An 18,180-nucleotide genomic window follows, 5' to 3' on the forward strand; every position below is an offset into this window, starting at 1 on the left:
TATAGCGTAATTATTCAAGTCTTATTATGTTGGCCTCTGTCCATTTGAATTGTGTCTTCGGGTAAAGAAGGGATTTTTACCGCTCTGCTGTGAGATGTGATCACATGTCATATTCATAGGTTTGAAAGGCAGTGGGGGTATGATAGTGTTACTCTCTCTATATATGTCAGTGGAATAATCAGTGTGATTGCCACAGCATTTTCTGGTGGCCTAGAATTCACTCTTATTGTGCTGTATTTTTATTATTGAGGGATACACTGGTCCCCCCCGTCTCTCCTTCTCTGTCTCTCCTTCTCTCTCTCTCTCTCTCTCTCACTCACTCACTCACTCACTCACTCACTCACTCACTCACTCACTCACTCACTCACTCACTCACTCACTCACTCACTCACTCACTTTCACTCACTCTCTGCTTTGATGTATTGTGATTACGCTGGGCTGAGGTAGTGATGCCTGCCTGCTCTGGTGGGAAAGAGAGAGACAGGGAGAGAGAGAGGGATGGAGAGAGAGCAAGAGAGAGAGACAGAGAGAGAGAGGGAAAGAGAGAGACAGAGGGAGAGGGAAGGAGAAAGAGAGAGCAGGAGAGACAGAGAGCGAGAGAGGGAAGGAGAGAGAGAGAGGGAGAGGGAGAAGGAGAGACAGAGAGAGAGAGGGAAGGAAAGACAGAGAGAGGGAAGGAAGGAGAGTAGGAGAGAGAGGGAGACAGAGACATAGAGAGAGAGAGAGAGAGAGAGAGAGGGAAGGAGAGAGAGAAAGAGAGAGGGAGAAGGAAGGAGAGAGAAGGAGAGTGAGAAAGAGAGAAGGAGAGTGAGAAAGAGAGAGGGAGGGGTGTAGCAGCACAGAAAAGCGTTCCGCAGTGAAAATGTTCTCCCAGTGAAGCGTAGAGAGACTGCAGCAGAGTGAATGGGGCTGTGCAGCACCTGCAGTCGCTCTCTCTCTCTCTCTGTGTGTGTGTGTGTGTGTGTGTGTGTGTGTGTGTGTGTGTGTGTGTGTGTGTGTGTGTGTGTGTGTGTGTGTGTGTGTGTGTGTGTGTGTGCAAATGTTTGTGATAATCGCTCAGGACACACTGATTCAACACTCCCTCCTTCCCAGCACCTCTCTCTCTCTCTCTTGTCTCTCTCCCCTCTGCTCCCTTGCTCTCTCTCTCTCTCTGTCTAACTCTCTCTCTCTCTCTCTCTCTCTCTCTCTCTCTCTCTCTCGTCTCTCTCCCCTCTGCTCCCTTGCTCTCTCTCTCTCTCTCTCTCTCTCTCTCTTGTCTCTCTCCCCTCTGCTCCCTTGCTCTCTCGCTCTCTCCCTCGACCCAATTCTCCACACACACTACAATCATCTTACTCTGTGCCTGCCTTGTAACGGCTTTTCACCGTGACGGATGTTTGTGTGTGTGTGTGCCCACCATTTGTCTGCTATGTATTCTCCAACACTCTCTCTCTTTCTCTCTCCCTTTCTGTCTCTCTCAGTCTCTCTCTCTCCCCCCTCTCTCTCTCTCTCTTTCTATGTTTGTGCGCTACCTTCCTCTTCCCTTCTTCATCTTCTCTTATTACTCACTTATCATCTCTTTCATTCTCTCCCTCGTCCTCTCTCTCTTACACACACATTCTGCCTTCTGATTGCTCTCTCTTTCTCTTGCTCTCTCTCTCTCTGTCTCTCTCTTTCTCTCTGTCTCTCTCTCTCTCGCTCTGTCTATCTCTCTCTCTCTCTCTGTCTCTCTCAGTCTCTCTCTCTCTCGCTCTGTCTATCTCTCTCTCTCAATTCAATTCAATTCAATTCAATTTCCTTTATTGGCATAACGTAACAATGTACATATTGCTAAAGCTTACTTTGGAGATTTACAATATTAACATCATTAATAATAATAATCAATACTGTCAACGGGACAACAGTAACTACAATAACCAAGTCTCTCTCTCTCTCTCAATCTCTCTCTCTTTCTTAACCACACGCACATGCTACCTCCCCCTCCTTGATTCTTTATCACTGTTATTGTGTCTCTCTCTTAACCTCACACACAAACCAATGCACGCAAGCACACACGCATACACTAACCTCCACAAAACACATTCTCTCTCGCTCTATCTCTCCCTCTTATTTCTCCCGCTTTTTGTCTCTCTCCATACCGCTCTGTACCCAATCCTCCCTCCCTTCTGCCTCTCCTCTCTTTTACTCCTCCCTCTCCCTCCCTCGCTCCCTGGCTGAGTAAGTGCTGCAGCATCCTCACAGCGGAGTGTGTATGTGAGAGGAGTGTGTGAGTGGTTAGCATCGGGGATCTTGAACCAGAGGGGTTCCGTGTGAAGAGAAGGGCTCTTCTGTGCGTGTGCTTGCCGTGTGTGTGTGTGTGTGTGTGAGTGTGTGCGTTATCTCGATCTATGCGTGCAAGCAAGTGAGCGTGTGTGTGACGACGCTGTCCTCGTTCTGCACTGACCGGACCGTCTCTCGCTCATCTCATCATGCAGCCGGCTGTGCTCATCTCACCGCTGTGACGACTGAGTGTCTAGACCAGGCTCTGGAGACTGAGAGAGAGAGACAGGCAGAGAGACCGACACACAGACAGACAGGTGGACAGACAGATGGACTGTTGGTGGCGTGTGATGCTTTGATTCCTATTGGAATAGAAGGGTCTCCTCTGCATGGGACACTGTTGTAAGCCCTCATTAAGTTAACGAATTGGAGACAGACAGACAGACAGACAGACAGACAGACAGACAGACAGACAGACAGACAGACAGACAGACAGACAGCTCTCCGGTCGACTCGAAGGACCACCTCTCTTTCTGGGGTTTGGGATGCACTGCTTCTGGGTGGACTAGGAGAAAGGTCTCCTCTCTTTCTTCCCCTCTCCTCCTCCTCTCCTGTCTTCCACGAGAGAGCGCTCAGTGAGGATCTGATCCTGGAGTGTAGAGAGAGACAGAGGGCCTGACGGGACGCGAGGCAGCATGGCTCGTCTCAACTGGTGCCTGGCCGCTGTCATCAGCTGGGGCAAGTTCCTCTTTTCCTGCTTCTTCCCCCTACGGGGGGCCAAGAAAGACAAGGTAAGCCCGCACAATGAGGGGGACTGGGAGGGGGTCGGAGACGGGGACTGGGAGGGGAACTGGGAGGGTCAGAGAGGGGGACTGGGAGGGGGTCGGAGAGGGGGACTGGGAGGGGGTTGGGGAGGGGGACTGGGAGGGGGTTGGAGAGGGGGACTGGGAGGGGAACTGGGAGGGTCAGAGAGGGGGACTGGGAGGGGGTCGGAGAGGGGGACTGGGAGGGGGTTGGGGAGGGGGACTGGGAGGGGGTTGGAGAGGGGGACTGGGAGGGGGTTGGAAAGGGGGAGGAGATGGAACAATGTACAATGGAATCATGGAACCACATTTTTTATTTTATTATTTACACTTTACTTCGTCTGTTTCTTCATTTATTGCTTTTCATTGAGATCAGAACCTGCTTACCAGAGAGATACCTGGTGAGATGAGAAGAGTAGGAATCCAAAAGGTGTTGTAGTCCGTGTTTGTGCATCAGTATGTATAATGGTCTTGGCGCTACACTGGCTTGAACATTGAGTAATATCTGTGTCAGCTAGATAACCAGCTGGTGCGCCAGCACTACAGATTAGTTTAGCACAATTTCACACAGCACGGCTGCTGGTGTGTGGACTACACTACAGGTTGAGGAACAGCTAGTGGATGTTGCCCCTTAGCTCTGATTCAAGGTCAGTGTTGCTCTTCACCACCAATGGTGAAGATTAGGATGGAGATAGAGAGGAACTGATCCTAGATTAGTGCTTAGGTGCAACTCACCCTTGGATCTGGAGAAATGGGGTGCTTGTTTCAGACGTTACTTTGCTACCATACCTGAGTGTCCCGATCCATAGTGTCACCTTGTACGACTGCAGAACAGAGCAGAACAAGGTTGGCATCTGCATTCAAGGTTTGCGTTCGCTAAAATAAAAATCGCTCAACCGTTGGCATTTTACCAGCCATGTCATTTTACCATTCGTTGCTTTTCGGGTCGGTATTTGTTTTTTATGGTTCGCTGGTTTTTCCAGTTCCGTAGTGGTTCGTATCTTGCAGGCGAATGTTTGGCAACAAAGGATGAACGTATTTCCCTGACTGATGCCGAATCTTTAGAGGTGCGGTGTGTTGCTGGTTTCAGTCTTATTAGTTTGAATTGGACTGTGGTAAAACAATGTCTCTGAGTGTCAGAAACACTGCACCACCCTTCTCTCTACCCCTTTGTCTCTCTCTCTCTCTACCCCTTTCTCTCTCTCTCTCTACCCCTTTCTCTCTCTCTCTCTCTGTCTCTCTCTCTCTCTCTCTCTCTCTCTCTACCCCTTTCTCTCTCTCTCTCTCTCTCTCTCTCTCTCTCTTTCTCTCTACCCCTTTCTCTCTCTCTCTCTCTTTCTCTCTCTCTCTCTTTCTCTCTCTCTCTTTCTCTCTCTCTCTCTCTCTCTCTCTCTCTCTCTCTCTCTCTCTTTCTCTCTCTCTCTCTTTGTTATAGAGGATAATCAATCATGTGGTACAAGTCCCGTACGTCCAAACACAGTCTTCCCTTACACACGATAGAATGTGTGTGTTCATAGGTGTGCATATGTTTGTGCGTGTGTGCGAGTGTGTGTGAGCGAGTGTGTGTGTGTGTGCAAGTGTGTGTGCGTGCGTGCGTACGCGTGTGTGTGTGTGTGTGTGCGTGCGTGTTTGAGTGCGAGCGTGCGTGCGTGCGTGTGTGTTTGTGTGCGTGCGTGCGTGCGTCCGTGCGTGCGTGCGTGCGTCCGTGCGTGCGTGCGTGTGTGTGGGAACCTGAGGTGATCTTCTGATGACTAGTGACGGGATCTTTTTCATAAGTGTTGTCTTCTGTCTGTCATCTTGTTCCCACCAGTGTTTCAGTGGGTAAAAGGCGGCTTTCAATGGCGGCTGGTGAACCGCAGGGCTAGTTATGTTTTGGTAACACAAGCAGTTTTACGCATGAGCTGAAGCAGCAGTCTTTTCTGCTCTGTCTTCCCCAGTCGTTAGCGTATCTGCTGTATTGTATGTGCGCCAGTAGGGTTAGGAGAGCTTTTGGGGGCAGAGTCAGTTTTTTTTAAATGTCGTAGCTCGTTATCCAGTCCTGCGTCCCATATTTTTTGATGAACTTTCTATTTCATTCAGTTGCCTTCATTTCTGTTCACAATGAGCTATTACGATGTAACTGTCAACATTACTCATCCTGAACTGCTTTGTCCGAATTTCTTTTCGGAATCATATTTTTCTTCAGACCTTGACCTCATAATAAAAGCCGTACATCGATGTGGATTTAGGCTAAGTAGTGCACTATGTAGGGAATAGGGTGCCATTTGGGACAAAGCATTAGCTCTCCTCTCCAGCAGGCCAGGCTTGCCTCCCTGTATGAGCCCTGAGCACCTCCCCTGCATTAGCTTGTTTTGTTCAGTAAGACCTGGTGATGGGTAGGAGAGTTGGAGGAATAGAGGATTGGAAGAATGGAGGAAAGGAGGAATGGAGGAATAGTGGAATAGAGGAATAGAGGAATAGAGGAATGGAGGAATAGAGGAATAGAGGAAAAGAGGAATGGAGGAATAGAGGAATAGAGGAATAGAGGAATGGAGGAATGGAGTAATAGAGGAATGGAGGAATGGAGGATTAGAGGAAAGGAGTAATAGAGGAATGGAGGAATAGAGGATTAGAGGAAAGGAGTAATAGAGGAATGGAGGAATGGAGTAATAGAGGAATGGAGGAATAGAGGATTGGAAGAATGGAGGAAAGGATGAATGGAGGAATAGTGGAATAGAGGAATAGAGGAATGGAGGAATAGAGGAATAGAGGAAAAGAGGAATGGAGGAATAGAGGAATAGAGGAATGGTGGAATAGAGGAATAGAGGAATAGAGGAATGGAGGAATAGAGGAATGGAGGAATAGAGGAATGGAGTATTAGAGGAATGGAGGAATAGAGGAATGGAGGAATGGAGGAATAGAGGAATGGAGGATTCGAGGAATGGAGGATTATAGGAATGGAGTATTAGAGGAATGGAGGAATAGAGGAATGGAGTATTAGAGGAAAGGAGGAATGGAGGAATGGAAGAATAGAGGAATGGAGGATTAGAGGAATGGAGGAATAGAGGAATGGAGAATTAGAGGAATGGAGGATTAGAGGAATGGAGTATTAGAGGAATGGAGGAATAGAGGAATAGAGGAATGGAGGAATAGAGGAATGGAGGATTAGAGGAATGGAGGAATAGAGGAATGGAGAATTAGAGGAATGGAGGATTAGAGGAATGGAGTATTAGAGGAATAGAGGAATGGAGGATTAGAGGAATGGAGGATTAGAGGAATGGAGGATTAGAGGAATGGAGGAATAGAGGAATGGAGGAATAGAGGAATAGAGGAATGGAGGATTAGAGGAATGGAGGATTAGAGGAATAGAGGAAAGGAGGAAAGGAGGAATGGAAGAATAGAGGAATGGAGGATTAGAGGAATGGAGGAATGGAGGAATGGAGGAATAGAGGAATGGAGGAATAGAGGAATGGAGAATTAGAGGAATGGAGGATTAGAGGAATGGAGGAATAGAGGAATAGAGGAATAGAGGAATGGAGGATTAGAGGAATGGAGGATTAGAGGAATAGAGGAATAGAGGAATAGAGGAATGGAGGAATAGAGGAATGGAGGATTCGAGGAATGGAGGATTATAGGAATGGAGTATTAGAGGAATGGAGTATTAGAGGAAAGGAGGAAAGGAGGAATGGAAGAATAGAGGAATGGAGGATTAGAGGAATGGAGGAATAGAGGAATGGAGGAATAGAGGAATGGAGGAATAGAGGAATGGAGAATTAGAGGAATGGAGGATTAGAGGAATGGAGGAATAGAGGAATAGAGGAATAGAGGAATGGAGGATTAGAGGAATGGAGGATTAGAGGAATGGAGTATTAGAGGAATGGAGGAATAGAGGAATGGAGGAATAGAGGAATGGAGTATTAGAGGAATGGAGGAATAGAGTAATGGAGGAATAGAGGAATGGAGGATTAGAGGAATGGAGGTTTAGAGGAATGGAGGAATAGAGGAATGGAGGAATAGAGGAATGGAGGATTAGAGGAATGGAGGATTAGAGGAATGGAGGATTAGAGGAATGGAGGAATAGAGGAATGGAGGAATAGAGGAATAGAGGAATGGAGGATTAGAGGAATGGAGGATTAGAGGAATAGAGGAATCGAGGAATAGAGGAATGGAGGAATAGAGGAATGGAGGATTAGAGGAATGGAGGATTAGAGGAATGGAGTATTAGAGGAATGGAGGAATAGAGGAATGGAGTATTAGAGGAATGGAGGAATAGAGGAATAGAGGAATGGAGGAATGGAAGAATAGAGGAATGGAGGATTAGAGGAATGGAGGAATAGAGGAATGGAGGAATAGAGGAATGGAAGAATAGAGGAATGGAGGATTAGAGGAATGGAAGAATAGAGGAATGGAGGATTAGAGGAATGGAGGAATAGAGGAATGGAGGAATAGAGGATGGAGCTCTCGGGGTAAAGCTTAGTCTCCTGCCTGCCTGTAGAGTACTGCTTTCTGCAGCCCCCCGTGCACCCCCCTCCTCGCCCTGTACCCCCTCTCCCTGTGCACCCCCCTCCTCTCCCTGTACCCCCTCCCCCTAGCTGTACCCCCCTCCTCCCCCTGTACCCCCTCCCCCTAGCTGTACCACCCTCCCCCTCCTCCCCTTGGACCCACCTCCCCCATAGCTGTACCCCCCTCCTCCCCCTGTGCCCCTTCTCCCAAGCTGTAACCCCCCCCCCCCCTGCCGCAGCTCCTTATCTCTATGTCCCCGCCACACACACACACACACACACACACACACACACACACACACACACACACACACACACACACACACACACACACACACACACACACACACACACACACACACACATACACAAACAATCCAGTGGTTCTCAACCAAATCGTACATATATCCTGCCTCCCCATTCCTACATCATCTATAACTGTCTATCAAGCTCCACCCTAATACCTTACCCCTGTACTTACTGTACTTTCTAACCCTCAAGTCACATGATACCCACCTCCCTAATACAGTGCCTTGCGAAAGTTTTCGGCCCCCTTGAACTTTGCGACCTTTTGCCACATTTCAGGCTTCAAACATAAAGATATAAAACTGTATTTTTTTGTGGGACACAATCATGAAGTGTAACGACATTTATTGGATATTTCAAACTTTTTTAACAAATCAAAAACTGAAAAATTGGGCGTGCAAAATTATTCAGCCCCCTTAAGTTAATACTTTGTAGCGCCACCTTTTGCTGCGATTACAGCTGTAAGTCGCTTGGGGTATGTCTCTATCAGTTTTGCACATCGAGAGACTGACATTTTTTCCCATTCCTCCTTGCAAAACAGCTCGAGCTCAGTGAGGTTCGATGGAGAGCATTTGTGAACAGCAGTTTTCAGTTCTTTCCACAGATTCTCGATTGGATTCAGGTCTGGACTTTGACTTGGCCATTCTAACACCTGGATATGTTTATTTTTTAACCATTCCATTGTAGATTTTGCTTTATGTTTTGGATCATTGTCTTGTTGGAAGACAAATCTCCGTCCCAGTCTCAGGTCTTTTGCAGACTCCATCAGGTTTTCTTCAAGAATGGTCCTGTATTTGGCTCCATCCATCTTCCCATCAATTTCACCCATCTTCCCTGTCCCTGCTGAAGAAAAGCAGGCCCAAACCATGATGCTGACACCACCATGTTGGACAGTGGGGATGGTGTGTTCAGTGTGATGAGCTGTGTTGCTTTTACGCTAAATATAACGTTTTGCATTGTTGCCAAAAAGTTCAATTTTGGTTTCATCTGACCAGAGCACCTTCTTCCACATGTTTGGTGTGTCTCCCAGGTGGCTTGTGGCAAACTTTAAACAACACTTTTTATGGATATCTTTAAGAAATGGCTTTCTTCTTGCCACTCTTCCATAAAGGCCAGATTTGTGCAATATACGACTGATTGTTGTCCTATGGACAGAGTCTCCCACCTCAGCTGTAGATCTCTGCAGTTCATCCAGAGTGATCATGGGCCTCTTGGCTGCATCTCTGATCAGTCTTCTCCTTGTATGAGCTGAAAGTTTAGAGGAACGGCCAGGTCTTGGTAGATTTGCAGTGGTCTGATACTCCTTCCATTTCAATATTATCGCTTGCACAGTGCTCCTTGGGATGTTTAAAGCTTGGGAAATCTTTTTGTATCCAAATCCGGCTTTAAACTTCTTCACAACAGTATCTCGGACCTGCCTGGTGTATTCCTTGTTCTTCATGATGCTCTCTGCGCTTTTAACGGACCTCTGAGACTATCACAGTGCAGGTGCATTTATACGGAGACTTGATTACACACAGGTGGATTGTATTTATCATCATTAGTAATTTAGGTCAACATTGGATCATTCAGAGATCCTCACTGAACTTCTGGAGAGAGTTTGCTGCACTGAAAGTAAAGGGGCTGAATAATTTTGCACGCCCAATTTTTCAGTTTTTGATTTGTTAAAAAAGTTTGAAATATCCAATAAATGTTGTTCCACTTCATGATTGTGTCCCACTTGTTGTTGATTCTTCACAAAAAAATACAGTTTTATATCTTTATGTTTGAAGCCTGAAATGTGGCAAAAGGTCGCAAAGTTCAAGGGGGCCGAATACTTTCGCAAGGCACTGTATAGTCTACATCCGTCTGGTTTATATCAACAAGTAACACCCTGCCCCTTTCTGTTCCGCCATGTGAATATGACTTTTTATATCACCATCCATCTGTCTTCACTTCTCCTCCTACCCAGATATACTGTGTAGTCCCTAGTCCCTATAGTCCCCAGTCCCTATAGCCCTTAGTCCCTATAGTCCCCAGTCTCTGTAGCCCCTAGTCCCTATAGTCCCCAGTCCCTGTAGCCCCCAGTCCCTATAGACCCCAGCCCCTATAGTCCCCAGTCCCTGTAGCCCCTAGTCCCTATAGTCCCCAGTCCCCGTAGCCCCCAGTCCCTATAGTCGCCAGTCCCTGTAGCTCCTAGTCCCTATAGCCCCCAGTCCCTATAGCCCCCAGCCCCTATAGTCCCCAGTCCCTGTAGCCCCCATTCCCTATAGCCCATAACCCCTATAGCCCCCAGTCCCTATAGGCCATAGTCCATATAGCCCCCAGTCCCTGTAGCCCCAGTCCCTGTAGCCCCCAGTCCCTATAGCCCATAACAACCCTATAGCCCCCAGTCTCTATAGCCCATAGTCCCTATAGCCCCCAGTCCCTATAGCCCATAGTCCCTATAGCCCCCAGTCCCTATAGCCCATAACCCCTATAGCCCCCAGTCCCTATAGCCCATAACCCCTATAGCCCCCAGTCTCTAAAGCCTGTACTCCCTATAGCCCCCAGTCCCTATAGCCCATAACCCCTATAGCCCCCAGTCTCTATAGCCTGTAGGCCCTATAGCCCCAAGTCCATATAGCCCATAACCCCTATAGCCCCCAGTCCCCATAGCCCCCAGTCCCTATAGACCCCAGTCCCTATACCCCATAGCCCCTATAGCCCCCAGTCCCTATAGCCCCCAGTCCCTATACCCCATAGCCCCTATAGCCTCTAGTCCCTATAGCCCCCAGTTCCTATACCCAATAGCCCCTATAGCCCATAGTCCCTATAGCCCCCAGTCCCTATAGCCCATAACCCCTATAGCCCCCAGTCCCTATAGCCCATAACCCCTATAGCCCCCAGTCTCTAAAGCCTGTAGCCCCTATAGCCCCCAGTCCCTATAGCCCATAACCCCTATAGCCCCCAGTCTCTATAGCCTGTAGGCCCTATAGCCCCAAGTCCATATAACCCATAACCCCTATAGCCCCCAGTCCCTATAGCCCCCAGTCCATATAGCCCCCAGTCCCTATAGCCCCCAGTCCCTATACTCCATAGCCCCTATAGCCCCCAGTCCCTATAGCCCCCAGTCCCTATACCCCATAGCCCCTATAGCCCCCAGTCCCTATACCTCATAGCCCCTTAGCCCATAGCCCCTATAGCCTCGGTCCCTATATCCCCCAGTCCCTATAGCCTGTAGCCCCTATAGCCCCCAGTGCCTATAGCCCCCAGTCGCTATAGCCCCCAATCCCTATAGCCCCCAGTCTCTATAGCCCCCACTCCCTATAGCCCTTAGCCCATAGTCCCTATAGCCCCCAGTCCCTATAGCCCTTAGCCCATAGTCCCTATAGCCTATAGGCCCTATTCCAATGTAAAAGGCTACATCAGTAACTGTTCCAATGCTACATCAGTAACTGTTCCAATGTAAAAGGCTACATCAGTAACTGTTCCAATACTACATCAGTAACTGTTCCAATACTACATCAGTAACTGTTCCAATGCTACATCAGTAACTGTTCCAATGTAAAAGGCTACATCAGTAACTGTTCCAATACTACATCAGTAACTGTTCCAATACTACATCAGTAACTGTTCCAATACTACATCAGTAACTGTTCCAATTTTACATCAGTAACTGTTCCAATACTACATCAGTAACTGTTCCAATGCTACATCAGTAACTGTTCCAATACTACATCAGTAACTGTTCCAATGCTACATCAGTAACTGTTCCAATGTAAAAGGCTACATCAGTAACTGTTCCAATACTACATCAGTAACTGTTCCAATGCTACATCAGTAACTGTTCCAATACTACATCAGTAACTGTTCCAATACTACATCAGTAACTGTTCCAATACTACATCAGTAACTGTTCCAATGTAAAAGGCTACATCAGTAACTGTTCCAATACTACATCAGTAACTGTTCCAATGCTACATCAGTAACTGTTCCAATGCTACATCAGTAACTGTTCCAATGTAAAAGGCTACATCAGTAACTGTTCCAATGTAAAAGGCTACATCAGTAACTGTTCCAATGTAAAAGGCTACATCAGTAACTGTTCCAATACTACATCAGTAACTGTTCCAATGTAAAAGGCTACATCAGTAACTGTTCCAATACTACATCAGTAACTGTTCCAATACTACATCAGTAACTGTTCCAATACTACATCAGTAACTGTTCCAATGCTACATCAGTAACTGTTCCAATACTACATCAGTAACTGTTCCAATGCTACATCAGTAACTGTTCCAATACTACATCAGTAACTGTTCCAATACTATATCAGTAACTGTTCCAATACTACATCAGTAACTGTTCCAATACTACATCAGTAACTGTTCCAATGCTACATCAGTAACTGTTCCAATGTAAAAGGCTACATCAGTAACTGTTCCAATACTACATCAGTAACTGTTCCAATGTAAAAGGCTACACCAGTAACTGTTCCAATGTAAAAGGCTACATCAGTAACTGTTCCAAGACTACATCAGTAACTGTTCCAATACTACATCAGTAACTGTTCCAATGTAAAAGGCTACATCAGTAACTGTTCCAATGCTACATCAGTAACTGTTCCAATACTACATCAGTAACTGTTCCAATGTAAAAGGCTACATCAGTAACTGTTCCAATACTACATCAGTAACTGTTCCAATGTAAAAGGCTACATCAGTAACTGTTCCAATGCTACATCAGTAACTGTTCCAATGTAAAAGGCTACATCAGTAACTGTTCCAATGTAAAAGGCTACATCAGTAACTGTTCCAATGCAACATCAGTAACTGTTCCAATACTACATCAGTAACTGTTCCAATGCTACATCAGTAACTGTTCCAATGTAAAAGGCTACATCAGTAACTGTTCCAATGTAAAAGGCTACATCAGTAACTGTTCCAATACTACATCAGTAACTGTTCCAATACTACATCAGTAACTGTTCCAATGTAAAAGGCTACATCAGTAACTGTTCCAATGTAAAAGTCTACATCAGTAACTGTTCCAATGTAAAAGGCTACATCAGTAACTGTTCCAATGCTACATCAGTAACTGTTCCAATGCTACATCAGTAACTGTTCCAATGCTACATCAGTAACTGTTCCAATGCTACATCAGTAACTGTTCCAATACTACATCAGTAACTGTTCCAATGCTACATCAGTAACTGTTCCAATGTAAAAGGCTACATCAGTAACTGTTCCAATGTAAAAGGCTACATCAGTAACTGTTCCAATGCTACATCAGTAACTGTTCCAATGTAAAAGGCTACATCATTAACTGTTCCAATGTAAAAGGCTACATCAGTAACTGTTCCAATGTAAAAGGCTACATCAGTAACTGTTCCAATGCTACATCAGTAACTGTTCCAATGTAAAAGGCTACATCAGTAACTGTTCCAATACTACATCAGTAACTGTTCCAATGTAAAAGGCTACACCAGTAACTGTTCCAATGTAAATGGCTACATCAGTAACTGTTCCAATACTACATCAGTAACTGTTCCAATACTACATCAGTAACTGTTCCAATGTAAAAGGCTACATCAGTAACTGTTCCAATGCTACATCAGTAACTGTTCCAATACTACATCAGTAACTGTTCCAATGTAAAAGGCTACATAAGTAACTGTTCCAATACTACATCAGTAACTGTTCCAATACTACATCAGTAACTGTTCCAATGTAAAAGGCTACATCAGTAACTGTTCCAATGCTACATCAGTAACTGTTCCAATGTAAAAGGCTACATCAGTAACTGTTCCAATGCAACATCAGTAACTGTTCCAATACTACATCAGTAACTGTTCCAATGCTACATCAGTAACTGTTCCAATGTAAAAGGCTACATCAGTAACTGTTCCAATGTAAAAGGCTACATCAGTAACTGTTCCAATACTACATCAGTAACTGTTCCAATACTACATCAGTAACTGTTCCAATGTAAAAGGCTACATCAGTAACTGTTCCAATGTAAAAGGCTACATCAGTAACTGTTCCAATGTAAAAGGCTACATCAGTAACTGTTCCAATGCTACATCAGTAACTGTTCCAATGCTACATCAGTAACTGTTCCAATGCTACATCAGTAACTGTTCCAATGCTACATCAGTAACTGTTCCAATACTACATCAGTAACTGTTCCAATGCTACATCAGTAACTGTTCCAATGTAAAAGGCTACATCAGTAACTGTTCCAATGTAAAAGGCTACATCAGTAACTGTTCCAATGCTACATCAGTAACTGTTCCAATGTAAAAGGCTACATCAGTAACTGTTCCAATGTAAAAGGCTACATCAGTAACTGTTCCAATGTAAAAGGCTACATCAGTAACTGTTCCAATGTAAAAGGCTACATCAGTAACTGTTCCAATACTACATCAGTAACTGTTCCAATGTAAAAGGCTACATCAGTAACTGTTCCAATGTAAAAGGCTACATCAGTAACTGTTCCAATGTAAAAGGCTACATCAGTAACTGTTCCAATGCTACATCAGTAACTGTTCCAATACTACATCAGTAACTGTTCCAATGCTACATCAGTAACTGTTCCAATACTACATCAGTAACTGTTCCAATACTACATCAGTAACTGTTCCAATGTAAAAGGCTACATCAGTAACTGTTCCAATGTAAAAGGCTACATCAGTAACTGTTCCAATACTACATCAGTAACTGTTCCAATGTAAAAGGCTACATCAGTAACTGTTCCAATGTAAAAGGCTACATCAATAACTGTTCCAATGTAAAAGGCTACATCAGTAACTGTTCCAATGTAAAAGGCTACATCAGTAACTGTTCCAATGTAAAAGGCTACATCAGTAACTGTTCCAATACTACATCAGTAACTGTTCCAATGTAAAAGGCTACATCAGTAACTGTTCCAATACTACATCAGTAACTGTTCCAATGTAAAAGGCTACATCAGTAACTGTTCCAATGCTACATCAGTAACTGTTCCAATGTAAAAGGCTACATCAGTAACTGTACCAATACTACATCAGTAACTGTTCCAATACTACATCAGTAACTGTTCCAATGTAAAAGGCTACATCAGTAACTGTTCCAATGTAAAAGGCTACATCAGTAACTGTTCCAATGCTACATCAGTAACTGTTCCAATACTACATCAGTAACTGTTCCAATGCTACATCAGTAACTGTTCCAATGCTACATCAGTAACTGTTCCAATACTACATCAGTAACTGTTCCAATGCTACATCAGTAACTGTTCCAATGTAAAAGGCTACATCAGTAACTGTACCAATACTACATCAGTAACTGTTCCAATACTACATCAGTAACTGTTCCAATGTAAAAGGCTACATCAGTAACTGTTCCAATGCTACATCAGTAACTGTTCCAATGCTACATCAGTAACTGTTCCAATGCTACATCAGTAACTGTTCCAATACTACATCAGTAACTGTTCCAATGTAAAAGGCTACATCAGTAACTGTTCCAATGTAAAAGGCTACATCAGTAACTGTTCCAATGCTACATCAGTAACTGTTCCAATGCTACATCAGTAACTGTTCCAATGCTACATCAGTAACTGTTCCAATGTAAAAGGCTACATCAGTAACTGTTCCAATGTAAAAGGCTACATCAGTAACTGTTCCAATACTACATCAGTAACTGTTCCAATGTAAAAGGCTACATCAGTAACTGTTCCAATGCAAAAGGCTACATCAGTAACTGTTCCAATGTAAAAGGCTACATCAGTAACTGTTCCAATGTAAAAGGCTACATCAGTAACTGTTCCAATGTAAAAGGCTACATCAGTAACTGTTCCAATGTAAAAGGCTACATCAGTAACTGTTCCAATGCTACATCAGTAACTGTTCCAATACTACATCAGTAACTGTTCCAATGTAAAAGGCTACATCAGTAACTGTTCCAATGCTACATCAGTAACTGTTCCAATGCTACATCAGTAACTGTTCCAATGCTACATCAGTAACTGTTCCAATGTAAAAGGCTACATCAGTAACTGTTCCAATTTAAAAGGCTACATCAGTAACTGTTACAATGCAACATCAGTAACTCTTCCAATGCTACATCAGTAACTGTTCCAATGCTACATCAGTAACTGTTCCAATGTAAAAGGCTACATCAGTAACTGTTCCAATGTAAAAGGCTACATCAGTAACTGTTCCAATGTAAAAGGCTACATCAGTAACTGTTCCAATGTAAAAGGCTACATCAGTAACTGTTCCAATGTAAAAGGCTACATCAGTAACTGTTCCAATGCTACATCAGTAACTGTTCCAATGCTACATCAGTAACTGTTCCAATGCTACATCAGTAACTGTTCCAATGTAAAAGGCTACATCAGTAACTGTTCCATTACTACATCAGTAACTGTTCCAATGCTACATCAGTAACTGTTCCAATGCTACATCAGTAACTGTTCCAATGTAAAAGGCTACATCAGTAACTGTTCCAATACTACATCAGTAACTGTTCCAATGCTACATCAGTAACTGTTTCAATACTACATCAGTAACTGTTCCAATACTACATCAGTAACTGTTCCAATACTACATCAGTAACTGTTCCAATACTACATCAGTAACTGTTCCAATGCTACATCAGTAACTGTTCCAATGTAAAAGGCTACATCAGTAACTGTTATAATACTACATCAGTAACTGTTCCAATGCTACATCAGTAACTGTTCCAATGTAAAAGGCTACATCAGTAACTGTTCCAATGCTACATCAGTAACTGTTCCAATGTAAAAGGCTACATCAGTAACTGTTCCAATGCTACATCAGTAACTGTTCCAATACTACATCAGTAACTGTTCCAATGTAAAAGGCTACATAAGTAACTGTTCCAATACTACATCAGTAACTGTTCCAATACTACATCAGTAACTGTTCCAATGTAAAAGGCTACATCAGTAACTGTTCCAATGCTACATCAGTAACTGTTCCAATGTAAAAGGCTACATCAGTAACTGTTCCAATGCAACATCAGTAACTGTTCCAATACTACATCAGTAACTGTTCCAATGCTACATCAGTAACTGTTCCAATGTAAAAGGCTACATCAGTAACTGTTCCAATGTAAAAGGCTACATCAGTAACTGTTCCAATACTACATCAGTAACTGTTCCAATACTACATCAGTAACTGTTCCAATGTAAAAGGCTACATCAGTAACTGTTCCAATGTAAAAGGCTACATCAGTAACTGTTCCAATGTAAAAGGCTACATCAGTAACTGTTCCAATGCTACATCAGTAACTGTTCCAATGCTACATCAGTAACTGTTCCAATGCTACATCAGTAACTGTTCCAATGCTACATCAGTAACTGTTCCAATACTACATCAGTAACTGTTCCAATGCTACATCAGTAACTGTTCCAATGTAAAAGGCTACATCAGTAACTGTTCCAATGTAAAAGGCTACATCAGTAACTGTTCCAATGCTACATCAGTAACTGTTCCAATGTAAAAGGCTACATCAGTAACTGTTCCAATGTAAAAGGCTACATCAGTAACTGTTCCAATGTAAAAGGCTACATCAGTAACTGTTCCAATGTAAAAGGCTACATCAGTAACTGTTCCAATACTACATCAGTAACTGTTCCAATGTAAAAGGCTACATCAGTAACTGTTCCAATGTAAAAGGCTACATCAGTAACTGTTCCAATGTAAAAGGCTACATCAGTAACTGTTCCAATGCTACATCAGTAACTGTTCCAATACTACATCAGTAACTGTTCCAATGCTACATCAGTAACTGTTCCAATACTACATCAGTAACTGTTCCAATACTACATCAGTAACTGTTCCAATGTAAAAGGCTACATCAGTAACTGTTCCAATGTAAAAGGCTACATCAGTAACTGTTCCAATACTACATCAGTAACTGTTCCAATGTAAAAGGCTACATCAGTAACTGTTCCAATGTAAAAGGCTACATCAATAACTGTTCCAATGTAAAAGGCTACATCAGTAACTGTTCCAATGTAAAAGGCTACATCAGTAACTGTTCCAATGTAAAAGGCTACATCAGTAACTGTTCCAATACTACATCAGTAACTGTTCCAATGTAAAAGGCTACATCAGTAACTGTTCCAATACTACATCAGTAACTGTTCCAATGTAAAAGGCTACATCAGTAACTGTTCCAATGCTACATCAGTAACTGTTCCAATGTAAAAGGCTACATCAGTAACTGTACCAATACTACATCAGTAACTGTTCCAATACTACATCAGTAACTGTTCCAATGTAAAAGGCTACATCAGTAACTGTTCCAATGTAAAAGGCTACATCAGTAACTGTTCCAATGCTACATCAGTAACTGTTCCAATACTACATCAGTAACTGTTCC

The 18,180-nt window shown here is 43.7% G+C and overlaps 1 protein-coding gene across 41 annotated transcripts in view; it reads left to right on the plus strand.

The window, feature by feature from the left end:
* The window catches only part of LOC110528828 (tensin-1), a 309,937-nt gene that overhangs the window by 89,944 nt on the left and 201,813 nt on the right, over positions 1 to 18,180 (plus strand). For 15 of the 41 annotated variants that reach the window (XM_090240015.1, XM_090240035.1, XM_090240016.1 and 12 more), the window contains exon 1: positions 1,885 to 3,026. The exons of the other annotated variants lie outside the window; for them this stretch is intronic. In XM_090240015.1, the coding sequence (XP_090096141.1) occupies positions 2,931 to 3,026 (96 nt within the window). In that variant the 5' untranslated portion in view covers positions 1,885 to 2,930. Of the gene's footprint in view, positions 1 to 1,884; positions 3,027 to 18,180 lie in introns of those variants that run through there. 41 annotated transcript variants of the gene reach the window in all.

The sequence above is a fragment of the Oncorhynchus mykiss genome, chromosome 7, assembly GCF_057628025.1.
Source record: "Oncorhynchus mykiss isolate SJ-2025 chromosome 7, ASM5762802v1, whole genome shotgun sequence".
In the NCBI taxonomy this organism is placed as follows: Eukaryota; Metazoa; Chordata; class Actinopteri; order Salmoniformes; family Salmonidae; genus Oncorhynchus; species Oncorhynchus mykiss.